Source organism: Canis lupus, chromosome 24 (genome assembly GCF_011100685.1).
Source record: "Canis lupus familiaris isolate Mischka breed German Shepherd chromosome 24, alternate assembly UU_Cfam_GSD_1.0, whole genome shotgun sequence".
Taxonomy (NCBI): Eukaryota; Metazoa; Chordata; class Mammalia; order Carnivora; family Canidae; genus Canis; species Canis lupus.
Genome location: NC_049245.1, coordinates 22,820,650 through 22,840,717, shown reverse-complemented (window position 1 = coordinate 22,840,717; position 20,068 = coordinate 22,820,650). Strand labels below are relative to the sequence as shown.

At 53.4% G+C, this 20,068-nt stretch overlaps 1 protein-coding gene across 1 annotated transcript; it reads right to left on the bottom strand.

The window, feature by feature from the left end:
- Window positions 1-464: 464 nt before the first annotated feature.
- BPIFB3 (BPI fold containing family B member 3) lies at window positions 465-16,949 on the bottom strand. Its single transcript, XM_038571369.1, has 15 exons — window positions 16,835-16,949; window positions 15,944-16,100; window positions 14,412-14,516; window positions 13,815-13,955; window positions 11,810-11,873; window positions 9,958-10,018; window positions 9,120-9,211; window positions 8,803-9,000; window positions 7,056-7,109; window positions 4,980-5,150; window positions 4,081-4,148; window positions 2,828-2,870; window positions 2,061-2,124; window positions 1,486-1,562; window positions 465-710 (listed from the first exon to the last, which is right to left on the bottom strand). Exons 1-15 carry the CDS (start codon window positions 16,947-16,949, stop codon window positions 681-683), a joined length of 1,440 nt encoding a protein of 479 aa, XP_038427297.1. The 3' UTR covers window positions 465-680.
- Window positions 16,950-20,068: the final 3,119 nt, after the last annotated feature.

Below are 20,068 nucleotides of genomic sequence, written 5' to 3'. Positions count from 1 at the left end.
ATCTGCTTTTGGCTCTGGTCATGATCCTGGGGTCCTGGGATCAAGCCCTGTATCAGCTCCCTGCTCAGCAGGGAGCCTGCTTCTCCCTCTCCTCCCCTCTTGCACTCTCTCTTGCTATCTCTGTTCTATCTCTCAAATAAATAAATAAAATTTAGAAAGAAAGAAAGAGAAAAATAAAGAAGAAAGAAAAATTGAGAGAGTGAAGGGAAGTGGAGGCCAGGGGAGGGGGACACGAGGAGCCCAAGGCAGAGGTGAAGGAAGATAGGACAAGACACAGGGGCTTCCCAGGCCAACCAGGTAAGTTTGGGAGGCAAAGTTATAATGACCAAGCCTCACGTCCGTCACCCTCCAGGAGGCCTGGCCTGGAGCTGGCAAGGGTCCGAGAAACAGAGGCCCCTGTGTGCCTGAGGAACAAACCAGGCGGGAGGTGCTGAGATAGAGGAGTGCTTTATTGAAAGCTCAGAACTCTCCACTGAGACCAAAGCACTCTTCGCAGCGGAGTCCTGTGGCCAGCAGTCCCCACCCCAGACTGGGGGCAGAGCGCCTGGGTGGTCCTGGGTGGATAAGGGACACTAACACTGTCACCAACACAGGCTAGAGGCTGGGAGGGAGACTGAGACGGGTGGGCAGGTGCACAGACTCTGGTCCTCAACAGGGAGGGCGGGTGGCCATGCTCAGCTTCAGGATGCCACGGTCAGCACGATGGCATTCTGCAAAGGAGCAACGGTTCTCCGTTAGCCCGTCCATGGCACCCTCCACTCCTGCTGCCATCTCTAATCCTCCTGCCACCCCCTGGCCCCATGCCCTGGGGTTAGCACGAACCTGGAACCCAGCAGGGACTCGTTAACTGAATGAAGGAACAAGTGAGTGGCTGACAAATGAATGACACCCAGTGTGGGAGGGGTCACTGACTTCCCAGCCCGAGTCAGGAGACCAAGTTCAAGTGCCACTTCTCATGCTAATTTACTGTGTGGCCTTGGGCCAGAAATCTGACCTCCTTCATCCCTGAGCGTCCAATGAGAAACATAGGTCCCTGCTCTGCCCACCTCCCGGAGCCAGTCTAAGACTCAAAATGGTACCCAACAGAAAAGGATCATGGGACCGTGTTGGTATTCAGTAAGAAAAAGCGTCATGATCCATGAGCCATGCCTGTCGCAGGCGCAGGATAAAGGAGAGACGGGACCTGGATTTGCTACCCCTGGGCCAGGGGAGCTGTGACTCTGTGAGTGAATCAGAGATCCCATCCTATAGGTCAGACATGTGCCTGCAATTCAACAGGACAGGACGCGGTGATCGACTGGCAATGTCTGCCCTGGGAGAATGAGGAAGGGGTTCTAGCCCATGTGGTCTGTTTGCCATTCCCAGGTGAAGCAACTTATAATGCCCTGAGCAACTTAGGGAACCATGCAGGGACAGATGAGGCAGGGCATTCCCCTTAGGGTGATCCTAAGGCTTATCTAGGCTATACCTGTGGGGGAAGCTCACCTCGATGATCTCCAGGGCTGCATTGGCAAAATTGACGTTGAGAACCTTCGGCAGGGGAATTCCAACATCCAGGTTCACTGTGAGAAGGAAATGGTTGAGAGCAAAGGTATATGGGGGCTGGGACCAGTTTCCTTGAGTCAGCCAGCCATTTCTCTTCTTGAGGACTCAGTTTCCCTTATTGGCAGACTCCTACTCATCCTACTAAACCCAAACAAAATTGGTCCTTTTCTGTACTGTCATCAGTGGCTCCCCTCAGGTTCTGTCAGTGTGAGGTCCTGTCAGTTCTTTGCACACTCTGAGTCATCTACATTCTAATCATTTGTTTATATGACTATCTCCCTCTGGATTGTGAGCTTGAGGACAAGGACACTGGTCAGACAGCTTTTGGAGCCCAGGGTCTGGTGTGATGGAGATGCTAACCAATGTGGTTTGAATGGAAACACCAGTGCTTCAGTTTCTACGTCTTAGAAATGGACATCAACCCCTCTCTAGCCTCAGTGTCTCTATCAGAGCACTGGACAGTCCTGAGTTCGGACACTCCCTGTTTCCAAGAAGGTAGCAAAGTCCATCCATACCATTGAGCTTCGGCACGTATGCCACCCGGATTACTTGACTGAGCCATTCTTCTAAACGGGATGCCTGCAACAGAGCACGGAGAAGGCTGGGAGGTGTGGCTTCACGGGGAGCAGCAGGGAATCCAGAGGTCCAGCTGCTGAGCCTCCCCCAACCAAGCCTGAGGACACAGTTCCTGGTGGGCACAGGGCCCCCTGGGGGGGCTGTTCATCAATGATCCCAAAGGACACTCTGATTTAGGACAGCTTCATGCAGGCCTCATGAACTTGGAAGAGTTGCCTTCCTAGAGAAAGGTGCAGTGTCTGAGAAAGAGCAGAAAACATGCGCAGCTCCAGTAGAACTTTGATTCCTCTCCATTCAGGGACCCTTAGAATGTTCTAGAATCTAGAGACCACGTGGGGCTCCAGACTCAGAATTCTGAGAAGCAGGATATCAAGGGCTCTGTGGAGCTCCGAAATGTTAGAACTTTATGAGTTCAGGAATGTTATTACCTGTGTGAGGTTCCAGAATTTTGAGCCCTTGTGAAATTCTAAAGGCTTACAACTTTGTGAGGTTCCAAGACTTTGGAAGATCATGAAATTCACTTTCCTAAGATGGTGACTATTTTACACACACATACACACACGCACACTTGCTATGAGGTTTGCCCACTCTGGCTTGTTGGGGCAGAGCCCACACTGAGGTCAGCCCGTGACTCTCCCTGCCTCTTGCCACCCCCCACTTGAAGACCCCCACCACTGGCCAGCTGCGCACCCTCCCAGGAACTTACATCAAAGGCGTGGGCAAAGGAGGAGGCCAGCTTGACACTGAGCCTGGTGGAGAGAAGAGAGAGATTGAGGGGACCCAGCCCCCTCCACACCACCTGCTGAGCACTGCTCTGCCCACCCCACTCCCAGCATGCCCCGCCCCTAGCTCTCCAGGAACAGGAAACAGGGTTACAGCCCCAACTCTGCCTCTCTTCAGCCTCAACTCAGGGCACTCAGTTTTTCCACCTGTATGGACCTGTAGGGATCTAACCTTCTTCTGAGATGACTGCTACCTCTGACTCTATGGCCCTGGAGCCTAAGTCTCACTCCCAAAGTTGTTTGGCCCTGGGCAAATGGCTGAACCTCCCTAAGAGGTGGCACCCCCATAGACTAAGCACTAGATACAGGGTTCTCTGCATCCAGCAGGCACGCACTCAAGCATCCATCCGCAACCCAGATACAGGGCCAGGGCCAGAGCATGGAGACACACCTCTACTTCCTGAAGGGCTAAGGCGTGAACTGCCACCAGGAAAGGGAAGCAAACCCAGGCAGGGGGCAAGGTTAGAAATGGGGTGGCAATGCGGCCTTGCAGGGAGGAGCGGCAACCTGATGGGCCTGCGGGGGACACTAGTATGGGGTCAGGTGAGCACTGGGTGCCTATGGCTCAGGACAGGCGGATCCCAGAGACCTCTGCGAAAGCCCCCACATCTAGGGGAGGGACAGGTGGGTCTCCAGGCTTCAGGCCATGGTGACATCACTGGGCCTGCAGAGTGGAGGCCCAGACCGCAGACCTGCTTCCAGGGACAACCTACTGTGCGAGCCTGAGCTTTGCATGGGTCAGGAAGGATTGTCATCGACATCACCATCTTGGGGTTTATGCTTATCATGGGGCTTAGTTACCACAGGGGTTGGAGAGATTAGAGAAATAACTAGTCCACAGGAATGACAAAGCATTTTACAGTTATCTCCGTGGCTAGTCTCTGGGGCTGATAACTCAGACGTTTGGACTCTGTGTCCCAGCAGCAGGTTTATCTCCCAGGCCAGGTTTCAAGTACGGGCAGTGGAAGAAGCCTGCTCTGGATCCTGCTTCGCTGAGCCCCGGTTGTCTCATTTGTTAAATGGGCTAATACAGACCCCTCTCTGGCAGGTCCTGGAGGCAAGGAGGTGGCCGGTAGAACAGGGGCAACTTAACTGATGCTCGGTGAATGGGTGGTGGTTCTAGTCTGTCCCTAATTCTTGTTCATAAGGACAAGGCCCGGGACCCCACCCACGTTACCGTTCCAGCGACAGTGAGAGGTGCAGCTTGGTAGCCGAGGGAGCCAGCTGGGCATTCAAAGTCAAAACCTGCACGGAGAAAAGCAGGCAGAGACTAGCCATGACCTGGCTAGGTGGAGCTTGCAGACAGGTCCGCTTTAGCCAACAGAAGCAGAGTACCGAGGGCACCTCGGAATGTTGTATGAAAGGAAGTTCTGGGGCCCCTGGGAGCTTGGAGAAACCCTCAATCCAGCATACAGGGGGGCGAGGAAAGGCGTCCCCAGTGAGGTGACACCTGAGCAGAATCCTGAAAGATGAAGAGTTAGCCAAGGGGGGGAGGGGAGATAGCACTGCAGGTGCAGGTGGTGGGCCCTGCCCAGTGAAGGCGAAGAGGTGGGACCTGGTAGCCCTGAGTAGCTGAGGCTTGGGGAGAAGGAGGGGAAAAGCAGAGGGTGGAGGGCACTGAATACCAGGCAAAGATGCTTGATCCTGCGGGGCCAGAGCACAGAGCAAGCAGAGAAGGGATCTGCCTCCGACCAGCTACGTGTTTGGGAAAACCAGCAGAGGTGGAGGCCAGGAGCAAGCTGGAGGGTCATTGGAGAGATATCTGAGCAGGGGGTAGGGGGAGTCATTGGGGTGATATCTGGGCAGGGGGAGGGGGTGTCATTCCTGAGATCTGAGGAAAGCAGAGCAGACAGGACTTGGGCTGGGACAGATTTGTGATGATGGAGTGGGCAGGAGTCTAAGTGGGCACCTGGGCCTCAGCTCAGATGATGACAATGGGGGAAGGGGACTTCCTGTGTCGTGCCACACTGCCCAGCCTCCCACCCAGAAATCAGGGGGAAGGCACCTCCAACGCCCTGGACAGGGCGGCCCCTCTCAGAACCCCGGTGCCAGGCTCCCATTACCTCGGCCACTCACCGCATTCAGCTCAAAGAGGGCTTCATTGGTCCCTTTAGGGTGGTAGGACAGCACATGGATGTTAGCTGGGATAGAGATGGTGGCCTTCTTGTTCTGGAGTGTGACAGAGGGTGCTTCTTTCACCCGCATCGAGAGCAGGAGCTGCTGGCCTGGGGGCAAATTTCCCAGGGCCTGGAGAGAAGGAGGGGCACGGCCTGGGCATGATGGCAGCTCCAATGCTCCAATAATAGAATCAGTCAGTCAACAAACACCCACTGAGCACCTAATGGGCACCAGGCACCATGCTGGGTGCTAAGGTTACCTGAACCAGACCATCCTGTTTATGGCCCCCTTCCCCTCCCCACCCCAGACTGACATTCAAGTTGGGAGATGTCAACCCATGAAACAACTGAATCAGGCTCCTGTCTCACTCACAGGCAAAATCCCCTGCAAGACCCATAGGCCCATGTGACCCATCCTCTGGCCTCCTCTTCATCTTCCCTGTACCACTGGCCCCTCATTCTCTCCAGACTCACTGGCCACTTTGCTGTTCCTCCAACCTCCTAGGCACACTCCCACCTCAGGGCCTTTGCACTTCCTGTTTCTGCAGCTGGCTGGAGATGTCTTCCCCAGATACTTGCGTGCTCCCCACCCTCTGCTCCTTCAGCCTACTGTTCAAATGTCACATCCTCAGTGAGGCCTTTGCAAAGCACCTTGTTGAAAAGCACGACCCTCCCTTCCTAATCTGCCTTCACCACCCCATCCTCTTCCACCTTCTGACGCTGTGTATATTCTACTTATTTATTTGTTCAATGTCTGTCACCCCTACCACGATGGCAGCTCCTGAAGCCCAGAGGCTTTGGCCTGCTTTTCATTTTTAGCTCCTTCTGCATTCCCAGCACCTAGTACAGGGCCTGGGACATAGTAGGTACTCAGTGAATAGCGCTGACTGAATGAATGAATCACACAATCAGAAGATTCCAAGTTTCACAATCATGTCATCATAGAACTGTAGAAGTGCTGGAAACCACAGAATCACAGAGGTTTAGAATCATTTGAAGGTTGGAACCTAGGGACCAATCCAGCCCTGACTCCCAAAGTTGCAGGGTTATAATGACAGGGAATCACCAGGTGCCATCCTTATGTGTCCACAGATTCTGAAGCCACAGAACTAGACTCAGAGCAGAGCCATGGGCTCTGACACTACAAGAACAAAGGCTTCTGCCTTTAGAGATAGGTCCAGCCTCCCCACGCTGGAGGGACATGGCCCGGCTCGCTGCAGGCATGGTCCCCGCTCTTGCCACCTCTGCCTCCTGCAAGTCCCTCTGCATCTTACAACTCCTGCTCTTGGAAGGTTCCTCTGCATGTCTGGCCCCATCTCCTCCTTTGCCTAAGACTCCTATGCCCTTTAGCCAAGGACTCCAAGAAGCAGAGGCCCCAACCATGCCCACTAAGGCTGATGCGAATCACCATCCTCAAAGTTTGCCTTTTGTGCCCCCAAAGTCAGCTGTCCCCTCCATCTTCCCCAGTAGAAATCCAGACCTTCTGGGCCTCATTCCAACCTCTACCAGAATCTGCTATTACATATGGACCTTGTAGTAGTCATTTCAACTTCAGTATGAATTCAGATTCCCATAACTGGAAACTAGCTGGTCCAGCCCCTGCTGAACAGTCAGGAAAGCTGAAGCCAGGCCCTGGAGTCACATATTGATTTATGCCCACTAGTCAAACTTCCCTGAATCCTCTCCTTTCCCTTCCCTCCTCAAGACAAGCACCCAGAATCTTCTTCCTGGGGGCAGAGAAGTTCAAGACCAAGATGAAGTCAGGCAGGTGGAAGTCAGGAAGGAGGGGAAGAACAGCCACAGGACAAATGCCCAGCTGACTTATGGGCCGTTAAACTCTGATCCTTTCCTCTCCAAGAAAAATCTGTTGTCAGGAAAGTTTAAGTGTTAGTCATTTAAACTTTAGTGTGAATTTGGACTCAATATTCAATTGCAACTGTCTGGAGAGCTGTACTGAGGAAGATTCTGGAGTTCACTCAGGTTTATCAGGAAAGAGGGACAATGATCAAATCCCAGGAGAGGGTCACTCACTCACCTCAGGGACTAAAGACGCCAGGTCGGTAGTTGTCAATGGCACATTGCTGGGAACCTGGACCCCAGACCAAATGGGGTGTGGGGTGAACACAGAGATAGGACAGGAATTCTTCAGCATACACAAAGTAGTTTTGCCCACAGCCCCCCACCCCTGCCAATCACACACACACACACACACACACACACACACACACACACACACATCCCTACAGACACTCATGTTCCTTCTCTGGGCCAATGATGAGTGTTTACCACTTGCCAGGCACGTGCTAAGAGTTTTGTGTGCCTTTGCCATTTCAGCATTACATTAGCTCAGAAAGGTGGGTGCTATGATGACTCCCATTGTCCATTGTACAGTTGGGAGACCTGATGTTCCTGCCCAAGGTCATAAGCTGGTGAGTTGTGCCTCAGGATTTGACCTGGGAAGGCTGACTCGAGAACTCTTAAACTACTCTGCCAGAACTTACAATCTGAAGGCCCAAGGATCTGATCCCAGGCATTTCTGCTCTTTACCCAAATAGTATTTTCAAAAGCTATGAATTTGCTTCCAGTATTTATGAATCAGGAAATTTCATACAAATTTGCCAGGCTCTAGCTAAAAATTTGGAAAACCTGGTCACACTGGGCCTGTACCCCATCCCCTTGGGGAAGCTAAGTGGCAGGTGCCAGAGAAATGGGGCACAGGCTCTCTGGTTCACTACAGTCCTATCAGGCCCACTTTCATCGATAATGACCCAGGCCCCCCAGCTCCGATGTTTGAGGTCTCTGCGCTACACATGTCCACTTTTCAGTGGGATATCCTATGTCACTTTTCGCACAGGATAAGCATACAAACACACATTCTCTCCTGGTCAGAGGATTCCCAGACACTCACCCAACACACGGTTATCACCCCATGGGGGTGTACTGAACCAGGACATGCTCACTGAGATCCCTTTCTCCTGACACACACACACATACATACCCACAGGCTGCTCAGACACACTCATTCTTTCACTCATAGTCTCTGCCTGGCCTTCCCTATCTCCTTCCTCCAGCTATAAGACATTGCCTCCCAGCCCACGGCCCTATTTCTACCTCCCATGGGCCTTCATAGTGCTCTCTGGACCCCACTATCAGGAAATGAGTGATCAACCCTTGCTGCTTGGGCCTGAGTGCAGGCAGAGGCCCCAGGTGGCTCAGACTCACTGCCTTTGGAAAGGGTGAGTCTAAGAAAAATGTCTCTGGGTGAGGCTCCTGGGGGGCTTCCAGGCATCAGTAAGGGTATGAGAAGGGCCAGAAAGGAAGGAGAGAGGTCCCAGAAGCTTTAGAACAAATATCTAAGCAACTTTAGGTATAGTCCAACCCTTGTTTTCTTCTCTCCAACTCAAATCTGCTCTTGAGAAAGCAGTGGAAATGTTAACCATTCATACTTCAGTATAAAATTGGACTCTGACTCCAGAAGGATTCATATGGTATGGGGATGGAAAACTAGCTACATTTCATATGCCAATTTTGGCTACTTGAAAGTAACTTCCTGGAGAGCCATATAGAGAAGCATTCAGAGGTCCCATTCGGATTTAGCCAAGGAGAAGGCCATTATTAATTAGGCATATCTGCCACAAGGACAAGAGTGGGCATATCTATGCTATAAACTTGTCCAACCCTCTCTAGTTAGAGAAGACGGCTAGTCAAGGCTGACCCCTGATGATGTGACTAGCTCATCACTAGCACTGTCAAGCCACAGTGGGGCAGGGTGCCACACTTACCAGCTCGGGGGTGATGTCTATATCAAGGGCACCGTTAGTCTGCAGGAGCCCAAAGACAGTGTTGAAGAGGTACAGAGGCACAACCACCTGGGATGTGTGGTCTTCCTTGGGGGGCACTTTGATGGGTTTGGGGGGATTGGGTGGCTTGGGCGGCTTGGGAAAGTCGATGACGTCACCAGCTATGTTTTTCACAATGGGCTGTAGGAGAGGAGACAGCCTGGCTCATCCACCTTGCTTTGACCCAGCATCCCCTACCCAGCTGCTGCCAGCACCCCGCCCCACCCCCAGCTGTGGGCAGAGCCTTGGTGGGCACTCACGTTAATGTCCAACTCTATGTACTGGTTAGAGATAAGAGGCAGTGTGGCCAGAGTAAATTCCACGGACCCAAGAGCCCCCAGGGGCACCAGGCCTGCACAGGGAGGAGGGAGAAAGACCCCATGAGTCCAGCCCCCAGTAATAACAAGCCCACCTTCTATTTATCCAATACCTAGCATTCCACTAAGTATTCTCTTGGGCACTATAGTCGTTGCATTTTATAGATGAAGAAACTGAGGCTCAGACAGAGGAAGCCACCAGCCCAGGGTCACACAAGCCACAGAATGACAAAGCCAAGGTTTTTGTTTTCCAGAGCGGATTTCACTAACCACGACACTGCCCTGCCTCTCACATAACACCACTTATAGAGACATACGTGCCCCTAAGTTTTCTATCCTTATCTTGATTATATCTTTATATATTTTTCAAAGGCATCCATGTATCTATAGGCTCAGAGAGATTGGAGGCCACTGTGGTGGGGGGGGGAGGGAGACTTTGGGTTCCTGACTTAAGCTCTGGGCCTCAGTCATCTAGTCTGTCCAGATAATATCTCATGCTTCTGACAGCGCCGGACACCCTGCCAGTGCTGGACAAGTGGCCCGTAGCCCCTCACAGGGGGAGACCTGGCTGGCTCCAAGCCTCCAGGCCCCGCGGAACCGGCCTCAGCCCAGAACCCCACCATTAGACCTCCTCCATGTGGCGGCCTCCTCAGTCTGAGGAGGAAGTGAAGGCCCCAGGATTCTGCACCTTCCTCTTCCCTTGGTACCCTCCCCCCACCACCACTGGGATAACGGGAGGGAGGGGGAAGGGGCAAGGAAGGGGGGCAGGGCCCCAGCTTACTCAGCGCGGTCCCCAGGAGCTCGTTTACCACGCCGAGCACACTGTCCACCATGGGGCACAGCTGTATCCAGAGGAGACAGGTGTTACAGGAAATAGAAGTGGCCCCAGCTGGTCACAGGGGACAGCCGCATTTTCTCTAAATCATTTGCTCTGTGGTCCTGGGGACCAAAGCAAGTCAGAGTGTGCAGCTGGATTGGAGGACATGCAGGTGGGAGGCAGAGCAGGGGCCGGAACTTGTTGTCAGAGAGCAGAGTGGATGGTGCAGAGGGCCAGTTATGTGGGCCCCTGAGAAAACCTCAAAGGATGTGCAGGGAATGGGGGAGGCACATTTCAGAGGCCAGAGGGGTGTGGGGACACAGCTCTCCCCTAGGGAGACAAAGGCAGCTGCCCCCTCCAAGGTCTCAGGCCCCTCCTGCTATCCAGGTGGGCACTGGGCAACCTAGAATTCAGACACAGAAAGGGGCAACCCCCTCTTCCACCCAGAGAGTCAGGCCTGAGCCACGTCCACTGTACACACTACACCACCGCACATTCACTGAAAACCCCTGGGCTATGAGGACACGTGGTCTGGCTTCCAGAATTCCGGGTCTGGGAGTCACAGAATATGAGTCCACGGAAGCAGGAAGCCCAGAGGGGACGCTGTCCAAACCTTCAGACCCTCAGCTGCTTCATTCTACTGCTGGGATAGAAGAAAGGTGACCTCTCCAAGGTCATAGCTGTTCTCAAAGAGACAAGAGAGGACTGCCTTTTCATTTACACTCAGGGCCCCCAACCCCAGGGCTTCTGGGGTCAGCTGTGTCACATAAATAAGAGGAGACCAGAGGGGCCCTGCCGGGTAGGAGGAACACCCAACTCCTCCCTTACCCGCGTGTAACCTGCAGGAACGAGGGACTGCAGCTGTGGTGGCTGACTGCACCAGGGGAGCCAGAAATTGGATTGTTATGAGAAACCTCCAATCTCTAAATGCTAGTAACTAACCCTGATTTTAAAACCTCTTTGAGTCACACAAATCCTGCCTTGAGTCAGTTGTCCTGGGGACCCTGGTTAGGGGCTGTGATTTAAGTCCACCCACTCCCCCTTGTTGAAATCCGCCGGAGATGGCCTGGGTTGGCCTCCTTGCTGCTGCTGCGAGCCTCCCTTCTCCCCCAGAGCTTCATTTCCAATCGGCTTCAAGCTCACAGCAGTTTTGCTAACCACGGGCTCCCTCAGGTATTCTTCACAAGGACTCACAATGGAGGTCCTGCCAGGACTGGGGGGGCAGGAGGCCTGGCTGTCCTTTGCTGGCGGCAAGATCATCCCCTCACTGGCCTCCATGAAATGGGGCTTTGGACAGACCAGCTTTTCTCAGGTGTGCTTCATGTCCCTTGGAGGAACCCAGGACTCCTCCAGCAGGCCATGCACCAGTATCCTGGAGCAGCCTAATCACAACGTGTTTGACTCACGATGCATTAATACATATGCAGGCGGTTTCCTGGACATGTTTGCCAAGCCCAGAGCTCAGCATTCATTCAGTTTAAAACTGAGTGACTCTATTTTAATTCAAAGCTAAAGAAAAGTATCAAGTTACTAATCATACAGGAGGCAAAGACAGAGCAGGGGGCAAGAGAGGGACTTGGATTTGGGAGCCGGGGACTCAGGATCCGGAAGACTGGGGATGGATGGTGCCAGGCCTACAGACTGGCTGGCGGCACCCCAGACGCTGGTGGGCAGGCCAGGATGGGATTACCTAGTGGGCGTGCAAGGGAAGAACAGCCTAAGCCTACCTGGCGCCCAGATTTACTCAAAGCTGAGGAAGGAGAGACGGAAGGGAAGGGAGGGGCGGGCGTGCCTGGCCTGTGACCCACACACTCACCAGTCCTGGCAGCACCTTGAAGAGTGTCTGCTCCACGACCCCAAAGAGCGGAGCGGGCAGCAGCCTGTGCAGAGAGTGAAGTGTGAAGGCGTGGCCACCATGCAGGGTGGCCAACTGGGGTGACGGGCAGAGCAGTCACAGGGGGCTCTGGCTATCTCCCATCTCCTCTCCTGGAGGAGGGGGTGGGGTTGACTCAGGCTCTGGAGACCCGGGTTTAAATCTTGGCTCTGCCTTGCTGTGGAAACCGGGGATGACCCCAATTTCCCCATCTGTCCAATGCCCACCTTAAAGAATTGTTGCTCGACGTGGACGGAATTAGAAGGAATAAGTCAATCAGAGAAAGACAGTTATATGATTTCACTCCTTGTGGAATTTAAGAAACAAGACAGGATCATAGGGGAAGGGAAGGGAAAATAAAATAAAATGAAATCAGAGAGGGAAACAAATCATGAGACACACTTAACTCTAGGAAGCAAACTGAAGGTTGCTGGAGGGTGGGCTAACTGGGTGATGGGCATTAAGGAGGGCATGTGATATAATGAGCACTGGGTGTTATATGCAACTGATGAGTCACTGATGTCTACCACTGAAACTAATAACACACTGTATGTTAATTGAATATAAATAAAATTAAAAAAAAATTGTTGCTGCCAGGATTCCACGGGACTGGTACACAGAACAGTGCCTGGCTTAGAGTGAGAGTTCAATAAACATCTGTTGAGTGAATGAATGAATATTTGCTGGATCAAGAAGGAGTCTTGAGGATGAGAAGTGAGTGTAGGTGGGCTCAGGCCTGTTTGGAGACTAGGGGAGTCTGGGGAGGAGGGATGGCAAGCACAGAACCACAGGACACCAACACCATCTGGTCTCTACTCTCTCCAAAGCCCCATCTAGCCCAAAGGAGCAGGATGGAGCCACCTGGATTTAAGGAGTCCAAAGACGGGCAGCCCAGGTGGTTCAGGGATTTAGCGCCGCCTTCAACCCAAGGCCTGATCCTGGAGACCTGGGATAGAGTCCCGCATTGGGCTCCCTGCGTGGAGCCTGCTTCTCCCTCTGCCTGTGTCTCTGCCTCTCTCTCTCTCTTTCTCTCTCTCTCTCTTTCTGTGTGTGTGTGTGTGTGTCTCATGAATAAATAAATAAAAATCTTAAAAAAAAAAAAAAAAAGGAGCCCAAAGACCCCCACCTGGAAACCCTGGAAAGCCCTTCTGGAGACAGGAGCAACCCTGGTTCGCTCTATTCCTGCGAGCTACCAGAGCTGTGTGATGACCCCTTACTGCTCAGAGCTACCCCACAAAGATGGGCTGGGGGTGTGGGGTTTGGCCTGGAGTGTAGAAACCAATGGGGAGATGCAAAGTGTAAGGCAGCAGAGGGGCAGGTGCCCCAGGGGGTGGGTGCAGAGCCCTGGGGAAAAGCCCTGGGTATGGGTCCAGAGAGCAGCCCATCTCCATCCTTGCCACAACCTGTGTGTGATCTTGGCAAGTCTAGTCTCTTGCCCTCTTTGGGCCTCAGCTGTCCGGCAGGAGTGATGGTTCAACACAAGTGTAGGGAGGGCCACTGTGTCCTGAACAGCTGGGGAAAGAGACGGATGGAAAAGTGCCAGAGCCTTCTGGACCATCAAATTTAGGTCCTCATTACAGATAGTGGCAATGGAGTCCAGACAGAGGCCAGGGTTCCTCGGGGGCGGAGCGGGGTCTCTGACGTGCCGAGCTGGGGAACTGGGACGGCCAGGGTGTGCTCTGGCGGGGGGGGCAGCTGGATCTCGGGCAGGCGGCGGCAGGGCAGAGAAGGGGGGCGCCCAGGAGCGGGGGGTGACTGCTAGGGGCTGGGCCCGAGTCCCAGTCGCGGGTAGAACAGGCGGGACCCACCGCCGCGGGGTGAAGTCAGGCTCCGCCCAGCCGGCCCCTCCCGGGAGACGCCCCAGGGCGCATGCCCGAGATGGAAGCGCGCGCCTCCACACACACACACACACACACACACACACACACGCACAGACACCGGGACTCACCCCGAGAGCAGGCTGATGTGGCCCAGGAGCGTGCTGCAGCGCTTGAGGACGAGGATGGGCGTGCCCCGCGAGCTCACGCCCAGCGCCACCCGTGAAGACACGTTCGCCTCGGCAGCCAGCTGCAGGAGGCCCCCCAGGGGGCTGCGAGACCCAGACCCGCGCTGGGCGCGTGGCCAGGCGGCCAGGCCCCCCTCCCCACCCCACCCCCGGGCTCAGGGGCCCTGAGGGGCGGGGCTGGGGCGGATGGGGGCGCCCCCGCGAGTGGGCTGGTCCCCATGCCTTCCTGTCACTCGCTGCCCCCTGCCCCAGGGGGCATGTTCCTGCATTGTCTTCCCCCACCCCGTCCAGTGAGCCCTGGGCTATGGGGCAGGGCTGTCTAGGGAGAGAGACAGACAGACAGACAGACATGGAAGTTCCTGGGGAGGATATTGGGGCGGGATCCAGGAAGGGACCAGTATGGAGAGGAAGTATAGTGGGAGGAAATGGGGGGAGGGTCAGTGAAATGGGGGTGAGGAGGCAACAGAGTCCAGGTAGATTCTGGGAACAGTGGACTGGGCTGGGGAGCGGTCAGGTAGAGGTTCCCAGGGACATACTCACCCAGAGCCATGCAGGCCCACCTTGGTGTGCAGGCTCAGCTGCACCCCAAACCCAGGCAGCAGCTTCAGTGACACCTTCGGCAGTGTGAGTTCCTCAATCTTCAGGCTGGGATGGGCATCAAAGGGAGGGCCACTCACTCCCAGACCCCTCCACCCCCAGTGTCAGTCTCTTAGTACCTGGGCCATCTCAGACCAGGTGGTGCCTGGAGCCTCTCTGGGCTATGTCCCACATCCCATTTGTAACCCATAAAGCCAACTGAGGGCCCAGTTACTTTACCTCACTGGGCCTCAGTTTCTTCATCTGTAAAGCGGGCCGATATTGGTACCCACCTCAAATGTTGCAAATGGTACATGTGTTCAATAAAGGTAATATCCTCATTGGAGGCTCAGTGAATTAAAGTGTTCTCCCCACCCCACCCCCTTGGCCTCCGACCTGGTTCAGTCTCTGACCTGGATCATTGTCTCCCCACTCCCACCCCCCAGACTCATGCACATGCAATTCAGCTGAGTTCTCAAATATAGCTCCCAACAGCTCATTGCTTTCTTTATCCTCTGGGCCTTTTTCCAGGCTGTTCCCTCTGTCTGGAATACTTTTCCCTTGACTTTCCTTCCATTCTGCATCCACCTTCGGCTAGCTGATTCCTCTTGGCTATCCAGATTGACCTTCCCCTGATTCACCATCAAGCATGGAATGGTTCCCACCCACCTGGGGCAGGCAGTAAGGCCTGTGATTAATGCCCACACACCTCCACCACCACTCTGGTTGGGTGAGCTTGGGCAGGTCCCTTCATAGCCGGGGGCCTCAATCTCACCTGTTGAATGCCATTGATAATAGTCCTACCTCTGGATTCCTTGGGATAATTAATTTACAGTGTTTAGCACAGTGCTAGTTACACAGAAAATCCTGACTAGGTGGTGATTAAGTTATAAATATTAGCTATTATGTAATTTCATTCATTCATTCAAAAAATGTTTTGAACACCCATTGTGTATCAAACACTATTAATGATATTGGGGACATGGCAATAAACAAACCAAACCAAAGTCCTACCCCTATAGGGTTTATAACCTAGCAGGGGAGGCAAGAAACAAACCAGTAAAACATATGGGGTGCAAGGGAATGAGACATCTTCTGAAGAACATGAAAGCAGGGGAGAGGACAAAGAGGGGCTGGTCAGAGCACAGTTCTTTGGAGTAGACACCCAAAGGAGATGAGAGGCAGCCAGGCAGATACCTGGATCAGCCCAGAGAGACTAAGCAACTTGCCCTAGCTCACACACTGAGTAACTGGAGTCAACCCCATAACTGGAACCCTCAACTATAGAAACATGCTGCCATTCCTGTGTTTCCTGATACACAGCGGGCTCATTATTTTCTGATTCAGGCCCTGGGCTTCTCACATCACCCCTACTGCCTGTCAACAAACTGAAGACAGTCAATCTCTTCTCACTTCCCTGGAGCAAAGAAAAGACTAGCCTTCTTGTAATGCTCAGAGTAGGTGGGCAGTTGAGAGGCCGCCCTATGAGAACTCACCCAGAAAGCTCTTCCACAACGTCAAAAACCCCTCCATAGCCCAGCAGGCCGCCTCCTCCGAGTAGTCCCCCAGAGCCCAGGAGGCCCTGGTTTACAGATGTGACTGTTCCCAGCACGTTCTGCAGAATGGGCCCCCCAACCAGCGAGTTCTGGATGGCTGCCGGGAGAGTTAAGGGAGGAAAGTTCATTTTATAGAAGAGGAAGTAGGGCCCAGAGAAAGGCAGATACTTGCCCAAAGTCACACAGCAAATCAGGTTTGGGGCCAAAAGTATGGAGAGCTCCTTGGTTCTGGGCCACCCTATGGCACCAAAAGAAAGGGCAGAAGCAAAGAAGGGAGCGCATAGCCACCAGCTCTTGACCAAGATGGGGGAGGTGACCTCTGCTCTTTCTGGGCACCCCTGGCCTGACTCTGCGGATTATGAGAAAGGCAAGACAGAAGGGTCCTCTTTGGGGAGGCTGGGGCAGGCCGGGCCAATTTCCTGGAGCATTTCCTGTCCACCACTGCCCTGCTCTACCCCTGAGACTGTCACCCCGAGCCGTTGGGCCCTAGAGCACCCGATGCCTAGTTGAGTCCTCCCTCCCTGGAAACAGGGGCAAAGACTCTGGCTCAGCCAGCACCCTCCTCTTCACCTCCTCCCTCCCTCTCAGCCCCATCCCTGAGGCAGACACAGCCCCCACAGGGCTGAAGTCCACCTCACCCAGTCCACCTCTCAGGAGGAGGTGAACTGATCACCCATGGGAGCCAGCAAGCAAACCTTTAGCCCTGGAGCTCTCTGAGTAGATGAGAACCGCAGCTTGTTTCCAGCGCTTCCTTAAAGCAGTCACCCTAGGCATATCAACGCGGATGTCTACGCAGCTGGACCCCTCACAGACTGCCCACCTCAGGCTCACCTTTGCCAAGCTCATCCTTGTCGATCCGGGCGAGCGTGCCCACCTTCTCAAGAAGCCCCTGGCAAGGGGTCACCAGGCCCCAGAGGAGAAGCAAGGACCACATGCCCAAAGTCATCGACGGCACACCTGTCAGGGGCAGAAGCAGGAACCCTGAGGTATTCCTCATGCCCAAGACCCCGCCTGACCCCTGTGCCCCATCACCAGCCTGAGGCCTGCCCGCCTGCCTGGCCCGGCTCCGTCCAGCCTCACTCCCAGGACAGCAGTGGCTCACGTGCCTGACTTAAAAGTTTTAGTCCTCTGGATCCCCTCTGAACCTGGACCTGCTAGATCTCTGAAGGAGAGTGACAGAGGAGCCTTCCTTTCTGGGACAGCAGGATGGGAGTTTCGCTTCCTGACCCTGCTTTCCCATTGGCTCCTGAGGCCGTTTTAGAAGGTGTGGCTGATTGGAGACCCACTATTTAACATGTCCCATTTCCTTTCCCACTATCTTTCCATGTTGGAAGGAAGGAGATGGAAGGCAAGAACATTGCTAACTTACCAATTTCATAGGATGGAACTTATCTCTATGGAGTGACTGCCAAGACAGCTCACATACCCATCTAACCCCTCATGTAACCTCTACATAAATCCTGCTCCCCACTGCCCTTGGGATAGAACCTAAGCTTCTTGCCATTACCCACTAGATCCCTGCCTGCCTTTTCGACCTCCTTGGGCTTAAACATGCCAAGTCCCTTTCCACCTCAGGTCCTTTGCACATGCTGTTCTTTCCATGAGGAAGACTCTTTCCCTGGTTCTTTGCACAACTGACTCCTCATCTCAGGTTCTGAATAAATGTCACCAGCTTGAAAAGGCCTCCCTCCTTTCCTTTATCTAAAGAAGTTTGTTAGCTGCTAAACATCACTCAGAATATTTATTTTAAGGGGCTATGACAATTTACAAAATATATTATGTGTTTGTGTCCTTGCTTGCCATCTCTGTAAACTCCACGACGTCAGGGACTGTGTCTGGGGCCTCCATGCATGATTGTGTGCTGGATGGGTGCTTGCTGAGGGGGCCAGAGTGGGTGGAAATCCAGCTGCGCTTCAGTAGCCAACCATTTGGCTTGACACAGGATGTGTCTGCCCTGAGGGGCACTTTTCCTCACTTGCACAAAGGTACCTGTGGGTGCCATATGCATTATAGAATCTCAGCAGTGTCTGTCTTCTTTCTCCAAAACTTGTCCCAGAGAGGCTCCCTGTAACCTTATGGAAGGGTTCCTAACAGAAGGAAACATTCCCACAATGGGAAACCAGTTGGTTTCTATGGCCTAAAGAAAAATGGGCACCCCTTAAGCCTTGTTCGTAGGACCGTTCTGTCCTCAGCCCACCCATCCCTGCCTTTGCCCCTGCCTGAGCCCCAATTTCCCATCTGTAAAATGGGCTTTTTCTCCCATCACCCTCCAGGTAGCCCTAGTGCCCTCTTCAGTACATTCTTTCTGTGCCCATTATTCAGATGGGACAGCAGGATGGTTGCAGGGTCAATAGTTAGGGACCAGAATAAGGCTGGGGCTGCCACAGGCTGCCTTACCCACACCTGCAGCTCCACGAGGGGTGGGTGGAGGTTCCCAGCCTCTTGCCGGTTCCTCCACCCTCTTGGGCCTGGGGGCAGCCCTTATATGTCCACAACGGCTCTGAGTACACAAAGGGGCACAGCAGCCAGAAATCCGTCAATGTGTTATGTCAGAAGCAAATTGTGGTTTTTCCTGTGGGCCTGGGCTAAGCCTTCCTTCTGGGGGGAGAGAGGAGGGAGAGTGGGTGGGGGCTGGGGTTAGTGCCCTGGGGGCGGGAGTGAAGGTGTGGGGCTGCAGAGGCAGCCACCTCCTCCCAGAGCTGGGGACAGGATGGGGCATTCACCTATGGAGTCTCCCTCCAGGGTTCCCCAAGGGCCACCCTGATGATGCAGAATCTGTCCTGCCTCCCACCTAGTCCAGGGAGAGAAGAAAGGAAGACCCTCTGCCACCCTATCCCCGGCCTGGCAAGGAAAGGGCCATGGAGATGGCCATGGGTCCTGGAGAGAGGAACTCTGAGCACCAACTCCACCCCCCACCTCCCAAACCCAGTGTCCCCCAGGCTCCAGAACAGGTTCTCCCCTTCCTGAGGCTGGTGCCAATGATGGTGAAGAGAAGTTCATTCTTTCATCCATCATCCGTCCATCCATCCATCCATTCATCCACCCATCCATCCATTCATACATTATTTCACACACCCTTCAGCAGGTGTTCTTGGAGTACCTATTATTTGTTAGGTGTTGGGGATACAGCAATAAACAGAAGGAACAAACCCCCACCCCAAAGGAGATGATCAATAGAACTATAGTGCAATTTTACATGCTCTAGTAGCCACATTTTAAAAAAAAAAAAGGTAAAAAGAAACAAGTGAATTCACTTTAATGATACAGTTTATTTAACCCAATATATCCAAAATATTATCATTTAACATTTAATCAATATACAATTATTAATAAGATGATTTATGTTCTTTTTCTCACACTGTGTCTGCAAAATCTACTGACAGCACACCAAATCTAGACTCACTACATTTTAAGCGCTCAATTGTCTTGTAGGGCTATTGTCATCCTATTGGACTGTGCAGCTCTGAAGGGACCAGATAAAGCCATGACATAATAAGTCAGAGGCTAATGACAAAAATAAAGCAGGGGTGGGTGCAATTTTCAATCTGGTGGTCAGAGGAGGCATCGGATGAGAGCAGGTGTGCCTTTGACCTGCAGCGGAGAGGGCGTGGGCTGGGTAGATCTCTGGGGAAGAGCCCACCAGGCAGAGGGAAGGGCAGCGGGGAACATGTGCCCCAGGAGGTGATGGGGCTCGAACGTTACTGTATGGATTTAGAGACTTTGGCTTTTGTTTGCCATTCTTCTGCAGGTACTGGCTCAGGCATCCCCTCCTCCAGGAAGCCTTCCGGACTCCCAAGCTGGCTGTGATTCACAGCCCCCTGGGATTCCCTCTGTCAGGGTCCGTGACATGGAGGTCTATTGCCTTGTTTCTGGATGTTCGTGGCTCTGTCTCCTGCCTGGGGCCCGGAACCTCAGCCTGGTGAGATGGGGAGGAGGGATGGTCTTTGCCTCATTCACCCGATAACCTCAGAACCCCTGCTCTTACAGTCTTCATCCTTATCACTTTGGTTGCTGAGCCAGGTGACTCAATCACATCACTTTTTAACAACGAACTTTTTATTCAAA